This window comes from Bos grunniens, chromosome 18 (assembly GCF_055505025.1).
Source record: "Bos grunniens cultivar Pamir isolate PY7600 chromosome 18, Bosgru_T2T1.0, whole genome shotgun sequence".
In the NCBI taxonomy this organism is placed as follows: Eukaryota; Metazoa; Chordata; class Mammalia; order Artiodactyla; family Bovidae; genus Bos; species Bos grunniens.
This window is the reverse complement of record NC_141182.1, coordinates 8,389,058-8,406,723: the sequence shown is the minus strand read 5'-3', so window position 1 is coordinate 8,406,723 and position 17,666 is coordinate 8,389,058. Positions and strand designations below refer to the sequence as shown.

General features: G+C 57.1%; 1 protein-coding gene across 4 annotated transcripts in view; it reads right to left on the bottom strand.

The window, feature by feature from the left end:
• Positions 1 to 6,143: 6,143 nt before the first annotated feature.
• CMIP (c-Maf inducing protein) overlaps positions 6,144 to 17,666 on the bottom strand; it is a 212,427-nt gene continuing 200,904 nt past the window's right edge. For all 4 annotated transcript variants that reach the window (XM_086350047.1, XM_086350046.1, XM_086350048.1 and 1 more), the window contains 8 exons: positions 16,849 to 16,956; positions 13,815 to 13,931; positions 12,653 to 12,793; positions 12,270 to 12,317; positions 11,100 to 11,246; positions 10,264 to 10,369; positions 9,672 to 9,742; positions 6,144 to 8,101 (listed from right to left, as the gene is read on the bottom strand). In XM_086350047.1, coding sequence (XP_086206173.1) covers positions 8,048 to 8,101; positions 9,672 to 9,742; positions 10,264 to 10,369; positions 11,100 to 11,246; positions 12,270 to 12,317; positions 12,653 to 12,793; positions 13,815 to 13,931; positions 16,849 to 16,956 — 792 coding nt within the window. In that variant the 3' untranslated portion in view covers positions 6,144 to 8,047. The remainder of the gene's footprint in view (positions 8,102 to 9,671; positions 9,743 to 10,263; positions 10,370 to 11,099; positions 11,247 to 12,269; positions 12,318 to 12,652; positions 12,794 to 13,814; positions 13,932 to 16,848; positions 16,957 to 17,666) is intronic.

Genomic DNA, 17,666 nt, shown 5'->3' with positions numbered 1-17,666 from the left:
ACCAGTTCCGGGGGGAATTGGGGTCAGGTGGGCGCCTTAGCTACCAGGGAAAGCAGTAGCAGGACTCCTCACGGCCCCTTTGAGAAGCATAATCACCAGCTGGGGCCTGGGGCAAGCGTGTAGGAAGGCAAGTTGTGTGTGCGAGCTAACGGTGAAGCAGGCCCAGGTCGGGCAGGGCAGGTGGAGAGAGCGAGGGAACCGCCATCGTGGCTGGCCTGACCATACGACAGCCCCCACATAAAACCCCACACCCATTCAGTGGTCACGCCCCAGGTGCTGGTAAATCCTAATCTGCTTTCTGTCTGTATAGACGTTCCTGTTCTGGATATTTCAGATAAACGGAACCTGTCTGGCTTATTTAACACACTGGTCTCAAGGTTCATCCATGTTGGAGCACGCAGGGGTGCTTTATTCCTTCTTACGCGTGGCTGAGTCCACTGTGAATATGCATCCCGGTTATTTATCTGTTCATCTATGAATGGGTATTTGGATTGTTTCTACCTGCTGCTGCTGCTGCTAAGTCGCTTCAGTCGTGTCTGACTCTGTGCGACACCATAGACGGCAGCCCACTAGGCCCCCTGTCCCTGGGATTCTCCAGGCAAGAACACTGGAGTGGGTTGCCATTTCCTTCTCCAATGCAGGAAAGTGAAAAGTGAAAGTGAAGTCTCTCAGTCGTGTCCGACTCTTAGTGACCCCATGGACTGCAGCCCACCAGGCTCCTCCATCCATGGGATTTTCCAGGCGAGAGTACTGGAGTGGGGTGCCATTGCCTTCTTCTTCTTCTACCTGCTGCTACTTTTTAAAAGCTGATGTTGAGGAACTTCCCTCATAGTCTGGTGGTTAAGACTTCACTTTCCAATGCACCCGATGCAGGTTCTACCTGACCCCTGATAGGGGAGCCAGGATCCCACATGCCTCGAGGCCAAAACACCAAACATAAAACAGAAATAATGTTATAAAACAAATTCAATAAAGACTTCAAAAATGGTCCACATCAAAAAAAAAAAATCTTGAAAAAAAGAAAAAGTTGATGTTGGGATTTGCTAGTGGGCCAGTGGTTAAGATACCATGCTTTCACTGCAGGGGGCACAAGTTGGATCCCTGGTTGAGCAACTCAAATCCCACTAGTTACACGGCATAGCCAAAAAAAAAAAAGCTGATGTGTACATACGCAGTAAACTACACAAGTCTTAAGTGTAGAACTCCATGTGTATAAATATTTGTGTATCGAGATGCAGCATATTTTCATCACCCCCAGAAGATTCCCTCCTGTCTTCCTGATCAACAATGCTCCCCACCCTTGCAGAGATACCACTTCTGTGACCTCTATAATTACTGATGATCTGTGGCTGTTTGTGAACTTTATATAAATGGAATCACACGGCAAACCCTCATTTGTGTCTGCCTCCTTTCGCACAATGTAACGCCTGTCCAGTGCATTTACCCGATTGTGTGTATCTGTCGGGTCATTTTTGATGCAGAACCCCATCATACGGATGTGTCATGGTGTATTTACTCTTCCTCCCGTCGATGGAGGCATTTGCGTCGTCCACTGTGTATTTGTTCCACAGCTAGTTTATTCATTCTCCTGTGAGTGGACATTAGGGTGTTTCCACTCTGGGCTATTATGAATACTCTGCTATAAACATTCTTGTTTGTGTCTCTGGTGGACATGTGAGCTCAGCCCTCTTGGCCGTCTCCCCAGGAGCAGAGCTCTGGGGTCATGATGTTGACAGATGTTTAGCTTTAGTATTGATTAGATACACTTCCCAAAGCAGTCAAACCGATTTCTAGTTCCACCAGCAATGTCCGGGAGCTCCCGTCAGCTGCCACCCCCACCTCTCAAAATGGGTGCAAGGTGGTTCTGGGGACCCTAGCTGCAGAGCCCTTCTGGCAAAGCTCAGCAGTGCCTGTGTCACCAAGGACGGGGCAGGAATACTGGGTGACCTGGTCCCCTTGGGAGGGATTTCTCAGTCTGTCATGGAGGCGCTCCCCTCCATCCCGGCCCTCTGTCCCCCGGCACGGTCAGGCACTCTTAATTTGGGGCTTCCCCAGAAGTTGGCTCTAAAACAATGATTTCCTCCGGCTCAGGTAAGCTTACGTGGGAAGTGACCCCAGAACCAGAAATGGAACCATGGGAAAGTGAGAGGAGAAGGGTAGGAAGTCTTAACAAGCAAGAGAACCCTGGGGGCAGCTGGAGATGAACCCCAGGGAAGGACTCCAGGGAAGGACAGGAGCCTTGGAGCTCTCCGCCCCCACCAGGACCCAGAGCTAGTGTTCACACACCAGCCCTGCCTGCCACGAGGGCTGCTGCCCGGCAGAGGTACAATTCTGGAGCTCACAGAGCTTCAGGAAACAAGGCAAGAAATTGAACTTCTTCCTTCACTCCTTGCTGGCCCTCCTTCCATACCAATCCCCACGTTCTGCAGTTTTACTCCTAAGCTTCTCTTGAATTTGTTTCTCCATGTGGTCTAAGCTCCAGCCTCAGCCCCATCCATTCACCAGCCAGCGGTGGATAGATCTTCCCATAATGCCTGGGTCATAAGCTTGCCTTGGTCCCCTGCTCCCTGCATGACCTTGACTGAAGGATGCAGCATCTCCTGACCTCCACTTCCCCAGTGGTCAAGAGGGATCATGTTAGCACCTGCCTCAAAGGTTTGGCAGGAGGAATGAATGGATTCAGAGTTACAAAACTGTTGCTGTGCCTGGCACATAGGAGGAGCTATATACATGCTTTGTCAGAAAATGAGTAAGATAATTGCAATGTCCTAACAGTCTCTCAGAGCCCTCGGGGTAAATCCCAGGCTTCTAAATATGACTAAGGAGACGATGGCTAGTCTCGCCCCCATTATGCAGCGTGTGGAATAATGGCCCCAGAAGGTGCCTTCACCTGGAACCAGTGACTGGGACCTTATATGGTAAAAGAAAAACTTCTTTGCAGATCAGGTGATGTGTTAAGGCTCTGGCGGTGAGATCACCCTGGATTATTCAGGATGTGACCCCACAGACTGCAGCCCGCCAGGCTCCTCTGTCCATAGGATTTCTCAGACAAGAATACTGGAGTGGGTTGCCATTTCCTACTCCAGGGGATTTTCCCAATCCAGGAATTGAACTCTGGTTTCCTGCATTGCAGGCTGATCCTTTCCCGTCTGAGCTGTGAGGGAAGCCCTGGATTATCCAGGTGGGCGCTGAACCAACATCAAATGTCCCTGAAGGAGAAAGGCAGAGGGAAGGGTGCGGTAGAGAAGAGGCAGGGCCACATGGGACAGAGGCAGAGACTGATGCGACCCAGCAGCTAGCCAGGGACTGGAGGAGAAGGAAAGCAAGGCCCCCTTCCGACATCTGGAGTTTGGACTTCTGGTCTCCAGAAACAAGAGAATACATCTCTGGGTTTGGGATACTCTGTGTGGTGGCCCAGGAAAACGGATGTACTCTGTCTCAGGGCTGCTGTGAGAAAGCAGCATGGACTAGGGGTGGGGGGGCACTTAAAATAAGAGAGGAGTATTCTCTCACGGTTCTCACAGAACACCGAATTCAAGGTGTCGGTAGGGTCTGTGAGGCCGGATCTGCTGCAGGCCTCTCTTCCCAGCTTCACTCCCGTCTCTGCCCTCATCCTCATGTGGCCCTCTCCCTGTGCCAGTCTCATCCGGTAGATTTCCCGCTGTGCATGTCTGCTTCTGGGTCCAAATTTCCCCTTTCTACAGGGACACCAGTCATATTGGATTAGGGCCCACCTTAATGACGTCAGTTTAACTTGAATACTCTGTAAATACCTTGTTTCCAAATACAGTCCTACTCTTAGGTACTGGGGGAGGGGGTTGGTTAGGACTTCAACATCTCTTTTTTTTTTTGTCCTCTTCCCCCTCCACATCTCTTTTTTAAGGGACACAATTCAGCCCCAACGATAACAATCCCTCCCGTGTCCCCCCTCACCCCACCATGCTCTCCATCTGCAGTTCCCAGTACAGATCCCGCTCATCTGTTGCCACGTCTTTGCACACTCCCCTTTCCTCTCTATTGACTTGACATACATCCTCATTCTTCACTGTCAACAATACCACCTCCTCCAGGAAGCCCTCCTGATTTCCAAAGCTTGGGTTAGCTGTCACCTCCTGCGCCTGCCATAGCTTCCTGTCATTGCTATTGCCACACAATATCAACGCTGACTCCTCACCAGCATGCTTCAGGTCACTGCGGCACCAAAGGGCAAAGGCCATGTTTCTTGCTTCTTCTAGCATGTTGTCTAGAACCTGCAAGCACCTCCTAGAAGCAGGTGTTCAACAAAGAATGGTTGAGTGCATGAATAAATGAATGAAGCCAGACCCTTTTCCAAGGCTCTCTGATCCCCTTCCCTGTGGGCCTTCAGAGAAACTTCTAGCACAGCTTAACTTTAGAGCAGTCTGGGAGGCACAAATAACAATGAGGTTCCCCCTTGGCACGACTCCAGGGTGTACCATTCACACTGTAGCCTAAGTGACTGGAAGACAGTGCCATCTGGAGCAGTCACCGTGAGCGGGGCATCAAGCTGACCTGTGGACTACAGAGTTCAGCTCCCACTAATCCAACAGCCACTCTCTTGGGAGTGTTTCTCCCTGTCCCTAATTCAGGATTTGCCCTGAAATTTCCTGATGAACGTCCCTCCCCATCTCAAGGGCCCATTGCTCCACTGGGCTCTTAGTGGGTGCTCACATCAGCTGTGGGGGTTGCCTGCGTGTTGGTGGAGGAAAGCAGGGTCTCTGCATGAAACATAAGGCCCACTCTGGTGGGCTGTGCAGTATGTAAGGAAGGGCTAACTCCTGGGGGTGGGGGGTGGGGGTGCGGGGCAGGGCTACCTGACAAGGGATGCTGAGGCCTGGGAACTTGCAGCAGGGGCTGCTTCCAACGTGCAGGTCAGCGGGGCAAAGGAAGACACCGTCTAACTCAGTTTCCGCAAGCGGAGAGCCTTCCAGTTCAGGGGGTGTGAGGCATGTGGGGTGGGTGGGGTTAAGAGCTATGAGTCACGTGGGAGGGCAGGGTCGAGAACTGTGAGTCACGCGGGTGGGCGGGGTTAAGAGCTGAGTCACGTGGGTGGGCAGGGTCGAGAGCTGTGGCTCACGTGGGTGGGCGGAGTTGAAGCAAGTGAGGCTCTTGGGACTACCGCAGATCCTGCCAGGCCAAGGTAGAAGGTGGGGGTTGTACTGGTAGCTGGAATCAAAGCTCAGGGAAGAGGAGGCTCCTGACGGAACAGCACGGGGGAGGAAACGCCCTCTCCCCCGACCCTGCCTCCGCCAGGTAGTCTGCATTCTCCCCGCTCAGCCAGAGGAGCCGAGGTGACAGCAGAGGGCAGAGGGCTGAGGTCGGTCGCTGGCAGGGTCCTCCCTTTCGTCTGGCAGGTGATGAGCGCCTCCTGAGCCAGGGCCTCTGCTGGTGGGAAGGTGGCGGGTTGCGGTGCCTCGCGGCCCTGCGTCCCGCCCTGCAGCTGGCCTTCCTGACGCCCGGCCCATCTGGCCTGAGCACCGGAGCTCCCGAAGCCCGTCCGCCAGCCCTGCCGGTCTGGGCCGTCCTGAGCCTCCCACAGGGCACCCGCTTTCCCTGATCGGCCGGAGGGCGTCCCGCGGGTCAGCCGAGTGGGGTCAGCTGCAGTGGCCTCGGGAAGTGAGAGCAGGTGTGCGGCGAGGTAGAGTGTCCTTGGGGCTTGGAAGATGGTGTAGGGGGTTAGGGGACAGAGGAGGGTGGGTGGAAGCATCCGTCGCCCAGAGCTCCTCAGAAATGCAGAGTCTGGGGCCCCACCCTGGACCCTGCATTTTCGCAGGCACCTCGCTGGACTAGAGCTTCCGCGGGGGTCCTGTGGCACAGGTGGACAGCCGGGCTGTCTCCTGGGGTGACTGTCCCCTATGGGCGCTAGGCACCCTCTGGAGACATTTTTGGTTGTTCTATCTGCTGGGGTAGGGGTGGGTGCTCCTGGAATCCCGTGGGTGGGGGTTGGGGCTTTGATGCCCAGGATGGCCCCACAACAAAGATCTGGCTCGCAAGTGTGCCGGGGTGAGGAGCCCTGGACACAGGGTGTAGAGGCTCTGCTGTGAGCCCCCCAACTCTTGGCCTAGGTCTTGGCCCTTCCTGTCCCCACACCAGGCCCCCTCAAAGCCACACAGAAAGGCCAGATGTCAATGAGTCACTTACAGTTTATTTTTGCCTGAAAGTTTTTCACATCTCTGAACACAGCTACGTGACAGTAGTATTAACCATCAGGAAAAGCAACAGTGCGAAGGGTAAAGGTGGCATGTCTCGGCTCTTCTTCTTTTTTTTTTCTTTTTAGATTTTTTTATTTTTTTTGCTTCTGCTTCTTCCTGCACCAGAGTGCTGTAAAGTATGGGACCAGAGGGGAGCAAATAAAACCAAACAACAGAAAACAACAACAAAAACAAAACACGAAACAGAACACATTCACACGCACGCACGAAATCAAACCTGGCACAGAAAATGAATTAAGACTGAAACCCAATTTCTTTTTTTTTTCCTTTTTTAAAAAAATGAGGGCATAGTTGGGGGGGGTAATAAAGTCTACCTAGCAAAGTATAAAACGACAAAAGCATGGTTTCCATTGAATAAGATTAAATATATATAAAACAATTACATTGACTGGGGGTTAGGTCTGGAGGTGCTGAAAGAGGGGGGTATTTGTGCTAAACCAACAGAAGATGGGGCTTGGGGGAGAGGGGACCCCAAGTAAACCATGAGGGCTGTTCTGTACAGTGAGGGCTTGTTTATAAAAGAAATGGAGATGGGTGTGTCTTTGGGGCAGGTCGGGGGACGGAGAAGGGCAGGAGGGAGTCTGCGTTGCAGTGGTCACATTCGTGGGGTGGGGCGGGCGGTCAGGCCGGTGGAGGAGACGTCTCTCTTCTCCCAAGAGACCATGCAGAGAGGCGGGCATGCATGAGGGACCACGGGAGGCACAGGACGGCAGGGAAGCCACGGGTGGCAGAGTCTCAGTCAGGAGGGGGACGGCAGAGGCCACCAGAGATGGCGTACTCCGCGGGAAGGGTGGGGGCAGCTCTCTTATGGGACGACGGGAGGACAGGTTAGCACCCCACCCCTCCAGATGTGTAAAAGGGGGCCGAGAGGAAGCTGGGGCCTTAGAGGAGCGAGACGACAATGTGGGGACCCCACTTCTCCTCCCCCAGTCTGACCCCCACCCCGTGAGGAAACTGGAGACATCTGGAATCGAAATGCACGGTGGCGTGGCGGGCAGAGGGACGGACGGACAAGAGAGCATTAGCGGACAGAATCCATTACAAAAAAAGCAATTAATTTTCCAAGGAGGTTCTTTTTTTTTTTCTTTTCCGTCTGTTTCCTTTAAAAAAATAACAAGAATACTACCACTACCAGCTGACTGGTTTGTACAGTACTACACGCCAGGGGTGGCTGGCGGGCAGGTGGGCGGGCGGGTGGGTAGGTCAAAGACTTCATAAATAACAGGCAGGTCCCAGACCTGCAATTTGTCAACGTTTCTTAAATAGGTGCGTTATTTAAATCTTATGTACAACAAGAATCACTTTGCATAGCAATGGCGAGGACACAGGACGGTGGGATGACGGGACTGGGTCTTGTCCGATGGCGATGGTGGGGCGAGTTCTCGGCGGGCCTTGGAGGAGGACAGGTCCTTCCTCGGCCTCTGGGCCCAGCGGGGTCACGTGAAAGTGGGGTCGGACTTGACTGTTCCCACGCGGCATTGAACACAAAGGCAAAGAAAATCCACAAAGGGTCCCCCTTCCCCAAGCCCCCCACCCCCACCCTCTCCCCGACCCACTGCCACTCCTCTGGTTGCTACGAAGTCCGTTTTAGATCAGGTCAAGGTTTCCGATTATGAAGCTAAAAGAATCAGGCGGGGGCTGGGCGTGCTTACGGACCCCCCCTCCCCACCCTCCCCCCTCCGCCCTCTGCCCCCAGAAAGACTCCCCCATCTATCTCACAGCCAGGACGGGGGTGGGACCCCGAGACCCGCTGCTCTACGGCTATTAGTCAGGAGTTGTGAGTTGCGGTTGCAAACTGCTTCCTGCCGACGGGAGCTTCACCAGGCTTCCGTGTAGCGGACATCCACCTCCTTCAGGTTGGGCAGCTTGGCCTGGGGGAGCAAGAAGGATCCGGTCCCTTCCAGAACCTGGTGGCGCGGAGCTCCCCCCGTACCAGTGACTACCGTTCCCACTTTGCCTGTCGGGGGCTCCGAAGCCCAGAGCTGGGAGACCTTGGGGAGAACCCAGCAGGTGGGATGTGGCCAGCCCCAGAGAAAGCAGGTGACGGCTGCTGGGGAGTCCACGTGCACACCCCAGAGGGGCTTCAAATCACTAGCTCTGGGGGTGGGAAGCCTGGGGTGTGTGCCCTCCGCTGGCACTTGCAGGCTACGTGCCCGTGGGCAGAGTCTGGGCCTCCAGAGCGGAATTCCTCCTCTGTGGAGGGACTCCAGGTCCAGTTGTGTCCAGATGGGGAGAGGGACCAAACACAGAGCGCCCTGTGTGAGACCACGCTGCGTGCTCAGCACACAGACTGTTCTCACTTGTCTGTGGAACTATGCGTCCTCAAGGCTGTCAGGACTTGGGCAGGGAGAGTGGAGGAGGACCCCCAAGTTACTTCGCACTCAGGCTCCCCTACAGGACGTGTCACTGGACTCTACAGTCCCACCTGAAGCTCCTCAGAGCGGCTTCCTGCTCCCCACCCCTGCCACCCAGACGCGGTCCTGCTCTGCCTTCTTTTATAAACAGCTGACTTTTTTTTTTTTTGGCAAGCCTTCGCTGTACAGAGAGGCTGCTGGTCTCCTGCCTTTACATCCTGTCTCCCCAGCTTCCTGCACACTGGCCTGCCAGGCAGGCTCACTTCTAACCCCTCCTTTCTGAGTAGGCTCCTTCAGCCCGATGAACAGAGCAGGTGGTCCCCTCCCTGCTGGCCCCTGAGCCCTGACCTCCCTTAGTTTGCTGTGCGTATCTGTCCACTGGGTCTGAGCTCTTTCCTGGGTAGAGGTAAACTGGCCGCACCTCCTTGCCCCCATCCTCAGCAGGGGCCTGGCCCACAGTGGGTGCTCCGAAGGCCATCTGGAGGCTTCACCAGCAAGTGAGCCCTGGGCTGCGGGTCTGACTGAGCTGGGGGGCAGGGGGCCACACCTGAAGTGGGCTTCCGGGATGCCCAGAGGCCGGTGCACTCATGGCACTGCGTCTCCTGGCCCAGCCCTTCCTCCCAGGGCGCTAGGCCTGGGAGCCTTCAGTCCTGATGAGACATGCTTTTTTAAACAAACGTGTCTGCCTTCTACCACTCAGATTCTGTCTTTCCCCAGTTCTAAGTTGCCAGCCTAGCCTGGCGGGCTGGTCCCAACTCTCGCCCATGTGACAACCCCAGTCCTGCAGACCTTCTCTATGGTGCTACCCTTGCTTATACTCTCCCTCAGAATCCCCGTTTTCCACCTAACAGCCAGAAACAAGCTTTTAGCATAACGTATTGCCCTTCTCAGAGCCTCTGCAAGCTTTCTACTGAACTCAGATGAAATCTAGGGGCCTGCCGCAACCTCTAAGGGCTGATGCAGTCTCACCCCAAGCTGTTCTCTCGCTCTCTAGTCACGTCTGCTTCAGAGCCAGTTCATGCCAACCTTCTCCACCTCAGGACCTTGGCACATGCAAAGGCAGGAAGGAAGGGGAAGAAGGGATTACCTTCAGGTCTTCGTAGGTGTCCGCCGAGAGCTTGGTGCTGTTCATGTTTAAGCTGCAGAGACTCTTCATGGCTGTATGGGAACGGACAGACAGACAGTCATCAGGTCAGTGAGACCCTGCCGAGGGTAGCTGCAGATATGGGATAGAAAAGCTGGGGGCTGGGTTGAGTTACCGAGGCCTCTGTTCAGGAGACAGGGCTGGGGAGTGGGGATTCAGGGGAGCAGCTGGGGTATGCGAGGTACAGAGGTCGTTTCAGGCAGGAGCTGATCTGAATCAGGCCCACATTCCCTCCCTGCCCTTGGGGCCTCCCTGGCTGCTGTCACTGCCTGTACCCCAGTGTCCCCAGAGCTCGCTGCCCACTGCCGACCAGCCCAAAGGGACCCCGCGGTGACCACGGCCCTCAGGGCTGGGACCACATGAGGGGACAGGCTAGGCCTCGCTCAGGTTTCCTGTTCTCAATGACACCAGCTCCACGAGGGCAGGGAGAGTCCCCTGCTGTGCTCCTGGCCCGAGGAGGTGCTCAGCGAGCACGTGGTGCCCCGTGTGCCATGGGGACGGAGAAAGGCCTGAGGGGATGGGCGTGTGGACTCACAGCTGAGGGCCAGCAGGCCGGCGTCGGTGACGGGCGTCTCGCACAGGTTCAGCACCTGGAGCATCGTGAGGTGTTCCGACAGGAGCCGCAGGCCGGCGTCTCCAAACTGCGGGAGAGACGCCCTCAGTCTGGGGCCTGCCTCAGGCCTCCCCCGGAAACCTGGGGCTGGGGCAGTGGCCGAGGAAGTGGCTGGGACCCGGCTCAGGCCTGAGGCTGCTCTCATTCGTTTCGGAGACTCCACCTCCCTGACCTGGGTTCACACCAGGCCAGGTCTGCTGGTGCCGTGGCCCCAACAGGGGCCCCGCTCGCCCACCAGAGTCAGTGTTGCCATCTGTCAAGGGGGGCTGTGAACCCAGCGACTTGTGGCTACCACTGGGACGGGGGGAAGCTGGGGGCCCCGGCTGAGAGATGAGGTGTCAGTGTCTGCACCTCACGGGGGCGTGCAGAGCACACGTGCCGGGGAGTAAGTGCCTAAGAGCCGGACTGGTGCGGGCAGGACAGAGCACGCTATGCCGCACGCTCATCACCACCTGGAGGAGACCCCCAGGCTGCCTGCAGTGCCCCCGGGCAGGGGCCTGAGACCCGCGTCAGCTCCCCCAGGCTCCGCCCGGCACGTCCCTGCTCTGGGCCTCGGCAGCTCCAACTGTGAGACGGGCCGCTGGGCTTCACAGGGCCTAGCCCTCCTCTGGCCTGGGACCCTGCCGGGGTGTGGGTGCTGGGCTGCAGAGGGGCATGGGGATCGAGCGGCTGGACCCACGGGTCCTGGGCAGAAGCCGGCCGTGGAGGATGGTGCAGGGCAGGCACGGAGGAGGGCGCAGTGGACAGGCCATGCATACCTGAGTGGACCACAGGTTTAGCTGCTTGAGAGAAGGCAGTTTGATGAGGTGCTCAGCGCAGGCACTGGTTACGTTGGTGAAGGCCAAACTGAGGTTCTCCAGGTTTCCGAAGGAGCCAGAGCTCAGCAAACGAGCCAAGTCGGCATCCTGCAGGTGGGTGAACGGGTAGGCGGGGTCTCGGGGGAGGCCTGGGGCCTCCCCACGAAGAGCTCTAACTGGGGGGACAGTATGGGCCAGTGGGTTGGGACGAAGTGGTGTGTCCGTGAGGGCGGGGCTGCCTCCACGTCTCTGCGGGTGGCAGCTACCTGGCTGGAGAAAGGCTTGGGAGTGCTGAGTCACACCCTGAGTCAGCACTGGGGGTTCCGAGGCCATGTCCCTCCCGCAGTGTGAGTGTGTGTGTCTGACCCTCTCTCTTTCCCAGGCTTGTGACCATTCCCCGCCTGAAAACACTGAGGTCCCCTCAACACTAAGGCCTGTGGGGATCAGCGAGTATGAGCACTAGATGCTGAGGTCGCTGAGGGTCCCTTCCATCTTTGTGGTAGAATCCTTGAGTGCTAGCTGCCAACTGGTTGCCCTGAATTAAGGCTTATGTCCTAGCTAGGTGGGGCCATGTGCTAAACCCGGACAATGGTATATAAGCAGATGTGTCCATTGGAACGTCCAGGAAGGTCCATAAAGGGAAGGGCTGGTGTTCTTTTTTGCCTTTTCCTCACGGCTTGAATGGAGATTAGATGGCTGGAGCTTGAGCAGCTCTTTTGGACTGTGAAGTGGAAGCTATGTGCCAAGGACGGGGGAGTGGGAGGACAGAAAAAACTAAGATCCCTGAAGACCTTGTAAAATGGGGAAGGAAAGAGGCATTGACCTGATAAGGTTTAGTGTCAAGATAAAATGAACTATTAGCACAGAATCTGACACATGAGCGCACAAGTATGTGAGCTATTAGTGTTGCTATTGTGAATAACTTGTAACATATTAACAGTAATCTTTATCACGTTTGGTTTCCTGCAACACAGTTCTAGCCTAGAAAAGCTGGCTTGTGAAGCACCACTGAGTCCCTGTTCACCTCTCCGCATCACCTGCAAGAGAGGCTGCCTGCTGTTGCCCCCAACCCCAGGGAGGACTAGCCCACCTTCCTCCCTCCACCCAGCCCCCAGGAGGAGACCAACTCACTGTGGACTTGGAGGGCAGTGTTAGCCTGGTGGGCCCGCCTTTCCTTTGCTGCAAACAGAAGCCAGCTGGTTACGACCCACTTTTCCCTGAGTGTTCACCCTGGACCGCCCCTCTCCAGCTAACACCTCTCAGGACGGCAGTGGCAGACAGCATGATGGTCTTGGTCTCAGGGCAGACCCCGAGGCCAGGCCTGAGTGCAGGTGGTTTATCAGAGAGGTGATTCCAAGAAACACAGGGAACTGAGACCATGAAGGTCCCTAAAGGAAGAGGCAGTGGCCAGCCCAGCCAGATTCTGGGACATTAGAGGAGTCAGGGAGGCAGAGGCCCATGGGGTGGGAAGGGGGTCCCGGGGCGGGATTCCCTGTGCGGAGCCGCGCGCTTACCAGCTCCTTCAGCTCCCGCTGCCGGTCGCACAGCTGCTCGTACATGCGCTTCCCCACGCCCGTGCTCTCCAGGGTCGAGATGATCTGCAGCTGCGTGTCGTTGTTGTCGATGATGTTGTACTCCAGCATCAAGCACAGGATCTGCCGAGACCAGGAGGCACGTCACCACCAGCCAGGACTCTGGGCAGGGCTGCTCTGCAAAGGCTGGGGAGCCCAACCCTCGCCTGTCCCGAGTGCCCCGAGAGCCCTGTGCGCCTGCGGAGGGGCTGGGGTTGGGGTGCCCTGCGATCAGAGGTCCTTCTCCTCCCACCCTCTGCGCGATGCTGGGGAATTGCCTGCCCCGGCACCCCCTGGCCAACACTCCACGCACGATGCGGCTGGGCTCGGGGGCTGGGGAGCCCGAGAGACAGACCACGCTCTCTCCCCTTGGTCTGATTGCTTGGTGCCCTCCCCGCCGATAGGTGAAGTGCCTTGCTGACTCCCTTCTGGTGGCTAGAAAGTGATGCTGCCTGACTCTGAGGCGGAGGCCAGAGGAGAGACGTGACGTCCATCTGGACAATGGCTCTGGGAGCCCCAGGCTGCTGGGGGCTCTGGGGGACAGAGAGGTGACTGAATGCCTGAGGCTGGCGAATGGGCAGGTTAAGGCCAGGGCTGCGCTGCTGACAGTGGCCTGGGAGCCCCAGCTGCTCCGTCTCCGTGGCCTGAGTCCCCTCAGGTCAGCGCTGGACATGCAGAGGGGGCAGCCTTGGGAAGACCCAGCCCACCCGCCCCCATCCACCACCACCCCATTAAGAGACCACAGTGAGAAGCAGTTGGCGGAGCCCAACCATCTGAAGACCCAGGAGAAAAACAGATGAGCATCACTGTTTGGAGCCCCTGCTTGGAGGTAGTCTGTTCTGTAGCAAAAGGCAGGACAGAACAGAAACCTGCTCAATCCCTGAGACCAACAGACGATCACGAGTTAAATGAAGGTGGAATGAGCAGACAGTTTGATCAAGGTCTCCTGCTCCGCCAAACTCGGGAGGGCTGCCTCGTCTGCTGCCGTGGCCCAGCTCCTGCAGTAGCTCTGTGCGCCTGGAAGCTCCTGGAAGGTGCTCCATCGGCAAGGATGAGGGCCCGGGAGAGTCGGCCGCCTGGCCAGGGCTTGGGGCCGGCTCCTCACCTCCACCATGGTCTGGTTCCCTCTCAGTGCCAGGAGCATGCATGGTCCCAGCTTGTTCTCCGCCAGGGAGAGCAGGAATTTTTTGGTCTTGTAACAGGAGCCCATGAGGATGTGCACCTGTGAGGAGACACGGGCCAGGTGAGGGGCCGTGACCGCCACGGGCTGTGCCCCGCAGTGCCTGCCTGTGGCCCAAAGACTGTGAGGCCGGAAGATACTGACCAGACGCACCCCACACCCTGTCTGGATACCAGATCTGAAACCATCACCAGACCCTCCCCGGGGGTTCAGAGGACCCCTCTCTGACACTGGCTCCCACGGGGATGAACCTTGCGGTCACCGCACTGCCTGAGGTCAGCCAGTCCCAGAAGGACACATCCTGCAGGGCCCACTCCTGGGAGGGATGCAGAGTCAGACCACAGACACAGAAGGGGGCGGGGTGGGGGCCAGGGCTGGGGGCCAGTGGGGAGTGAGCGATTACAGAGTGGGGCCAGTTTCCGTTCGGGAATATGAGGTCTGTGATGACTGCAGACTGGCATCAGTGCACTTGATGCTACAGACCAGACACACAGAAAGGGCTCAGGCGGGCGGAAATGAACACAGCCCTGTGAACCAGCTGTACTTCAGGAAAACATAAAAACGCGGTGGAGGTAGTAGGATTCACGGTGTGTACATTTTACCCATGCCCTGTACACGTACACACACACACACACACGCACAGGAGCCCCTCTCCCGCCGTCCTTGTGGCTGTGCTGACATCTGGCCCCCTGGGTTCTAGGTACGGTCAAGCCTGGCAGGAACTCCTGGAGGTGCGTGCTCAGGGTGCACAGGGCCCGGCCGCACACGCAGGGCAGGGGACGTTGTGGAGCCCTGTCTCCCCGTCCCCAGTGCTCTCTGAGGCCCCGAAGGCACCTGCCCCAGAAATCCAGGAACGGGTAAATTCTGCTCCATCTGGGTTATATGCGGGACAGCTTTTAAGAAAACTGTGTTTCTTGGATGGACCTAGAGATTGTCATATCGCGTATATGTGGAATCTAATAAGAAGAAGGTACAAATGAACTTACATACAAAACAGGAATCACCGATGTAGAAAACAAACAGTTACTGGCAGCGAAGGATCAGGGCGGGGGATAAACTGGGATATTGGGATTGACACTGCTGTATATAAGACAGCTAACGAGTGAGGACCTGCTGTATAGCACAGGGAACGCTATGCTCAGTACTCTGTAATGACCTAGTTGGGAAAAGAATCTAAAAAAGAGTGGATTTGTGTGTACGTGTAACTGACTCACTTCACTGTACACCTGCAAGTAACCTGACACTGTAAACCAGCTGCACTCCAGTACAAAGACCTGTTTCTTTCTAGCGCACCTGTGGGTGGGCCTCAGGGTCGAGGGTCCCCAGCCACCTGGTTTGCCCTTCCCGACTTCACAGTGGAGCAGATGCCCTTCCACGGCTGGAAGCGGCAGCCGCATCCAGGGGACAGCGTCCGTGCCACGTGTCTCCATGGCAACACTGCACCGCCATCCAGGGGCCGCCTGCTTCCTTCTCCACATAGACCCTTTTCCGCTCCATCATTAACAATTCTGGCTCACAAATGCAATCTCTCAGGCTGGGGAGCTGCCAGCTGCCAGCTTCTCTTGTTCACAGTCACTGCACTGGGGTGGGCGGGGCACACCACGAAATGTTGCCATGGTGACACTGTGACATCAGAGGAGCCCAGGAGAAGTGAGAGAGAGGTGGTGCAGGCAGGCAAGGCCAGCATTTCCAGGATGCACAGGGCACTCTGAAGGGGGCCTTCAGGCAGCAGGTGATGAGGAGTGGTGAGTGAGCGCGTAAGAAAAGGAACTTAAAAATAAGCCCCTTTCCAAGCAAGGATCCAGAGGCAGCGCTGGGGTCTGCTGTCACAGCACAAACACCACCCTAAGTTCACTGCAGAGGGCATGACAAGCGGCTCACTCCACTGAACCGGCTGCCCAGCAGAGACGAGAGAAACCACAGCCATCACTTGTGGGCGCTGACGGAGCGCCAGGCGCCTCGCACCTAGTTTCGCCATAACCATAGTAACCCCAAGACGCCGGGACTACGACCCCCATTTCACAGACGAGGACACTGAAGGCTGGAGAGGGAAGATACTGGTCCAAGGTCATCAGGCTAGCGTGGGGCAGGGCGGCGACCTTAGCCACGGCCGGCCTAGGCTTGTGCCTTCCCACGCTCTGGGACACGCGTGATTGTGGAACAGAGCTAGCTGTGTCAGGAAGCAGGCTCGGTGAGAGCACCGGCTGCCTGGAGGGGCGTCTGCCCTGGGGAAGGGGCGTCTGCCCTGGGGAAGGGGCGTCTGCCCTGGGGAAGGGGCATCTGTGCTCCCTCTGCCACTGCAAGGAGGGTGGCTCCAGACAGGATGGGCCAGCGCAGGGAGGGTCGTGTGTGACCTCGGGCACGCCCCTGCACCTCTCTGCGCTTGTCAACATAGAAGTAGTTAAGGGAATGGGTTGCCCTGAAGACGAAGAAAGACGGTGCGTGGTCAGGTGAGGTGATGGCCGCAGCGTGCAGGGAAAGGGGAAGCCACCAAAGGGTGTGCTTACTGGTTTGGTGACCTCTAGAGCCGTCATCTCCAAGGTGGGCCGCTCATCCTGACCTTGACTTCTCAGTGCAAGGATAAGACGAGTGGGTGGACCTGCAACGACTTCTGGGGCCCCTGTACCAGCAAGTGCTCAGTCCCCTCAACGTACACAGCGCTGGAGTGCAGAGTGAACCCACTAGCTTGAGCAGTTAACTCCTCGACTGTAAAATGGGGCGACAGGACGTGTCCCTCCTCACGTTTCTGGGGGGCCCTCTGGCTCAGTGCCCACTCGGGTGAGACATGGGAAGGTGACACTCAGGGCTGGCGTCACCATCAGCGTCTTCATCACCAGCATCCTTTCAGCCTGGAAATTTCAGGGCAGGCCCCAGCGGGCACGGGGTAGCTCTCTCACTGCTCAGAAGGGGTGAACCCAGCGCCCTCACAGAGCTCTGGTGCTCCCCATACCCCACGTACCATGCTGGCGAACAGCTCCCCGTCGTCGTCGCAGGCCACCCCTCCGGGGCTGTAGAGCTGAAACCAGCCGTCCTTGCCGGCTCGCACGCTCAGCAGGCACGAGTGGACCTGCGGCAGAGGAGACGCGCTAGGTCAGTCCTGTGCACCCACGATGACGGGGGCCCATGGTCCACGCAGGCCAACACCCAAGGCCCAGGCGAGCCCCGTGCTCATGCTTAAGGAAACTGTTCAACCTGGTTTAGCCCAGACACGCCCTGCCTTCCCCTAAATTCCAGGAAAGGCCTTTAAGGAAAAACTGATGACCACACACAGGGGGAACTCCAGCCATCTGCCACCAGCTCCTGGAGATGGACGGCCAGGCCCTGGCTTGTCTAGTCACCCAGAATGAAGCCAGTCTTCACTGAATGAAGCCAGACTCGCCCAGTCTGAAGCCCCAGTGAAGCTGGGGCAGAGGGGTGAAGGGACCCCCACAGCGCTCTCCTGTGCCTCTGATGGGGAAGCTGCTTTTCCCTCCTGTCTGGGCCTCTCCCTGCTCGTGTCTCCAAGTCCCCCCTCTTGCACTCTGCTCTCCTTTCTGGAACCTCCGCCCCGCCCCCTCACTACTGTGGTGTCTGCTCTCCGCATCCCTCACCCTCACTTTTGGGGCATCTGTCCCTCCAACCCTGGGGGTCAGCCTCTCCCCTGCTCTACCTTCATGGGCGCCATCCTCTGGGGTCGGCTCTGCCCCATTGACCCCCCACCCCTCTCTGGGACCCTGACACCCTCTTTTAGGAAAACCAGTCTGTGCAGAGCACGGGCAATCTCAATGCCCCCAGCTC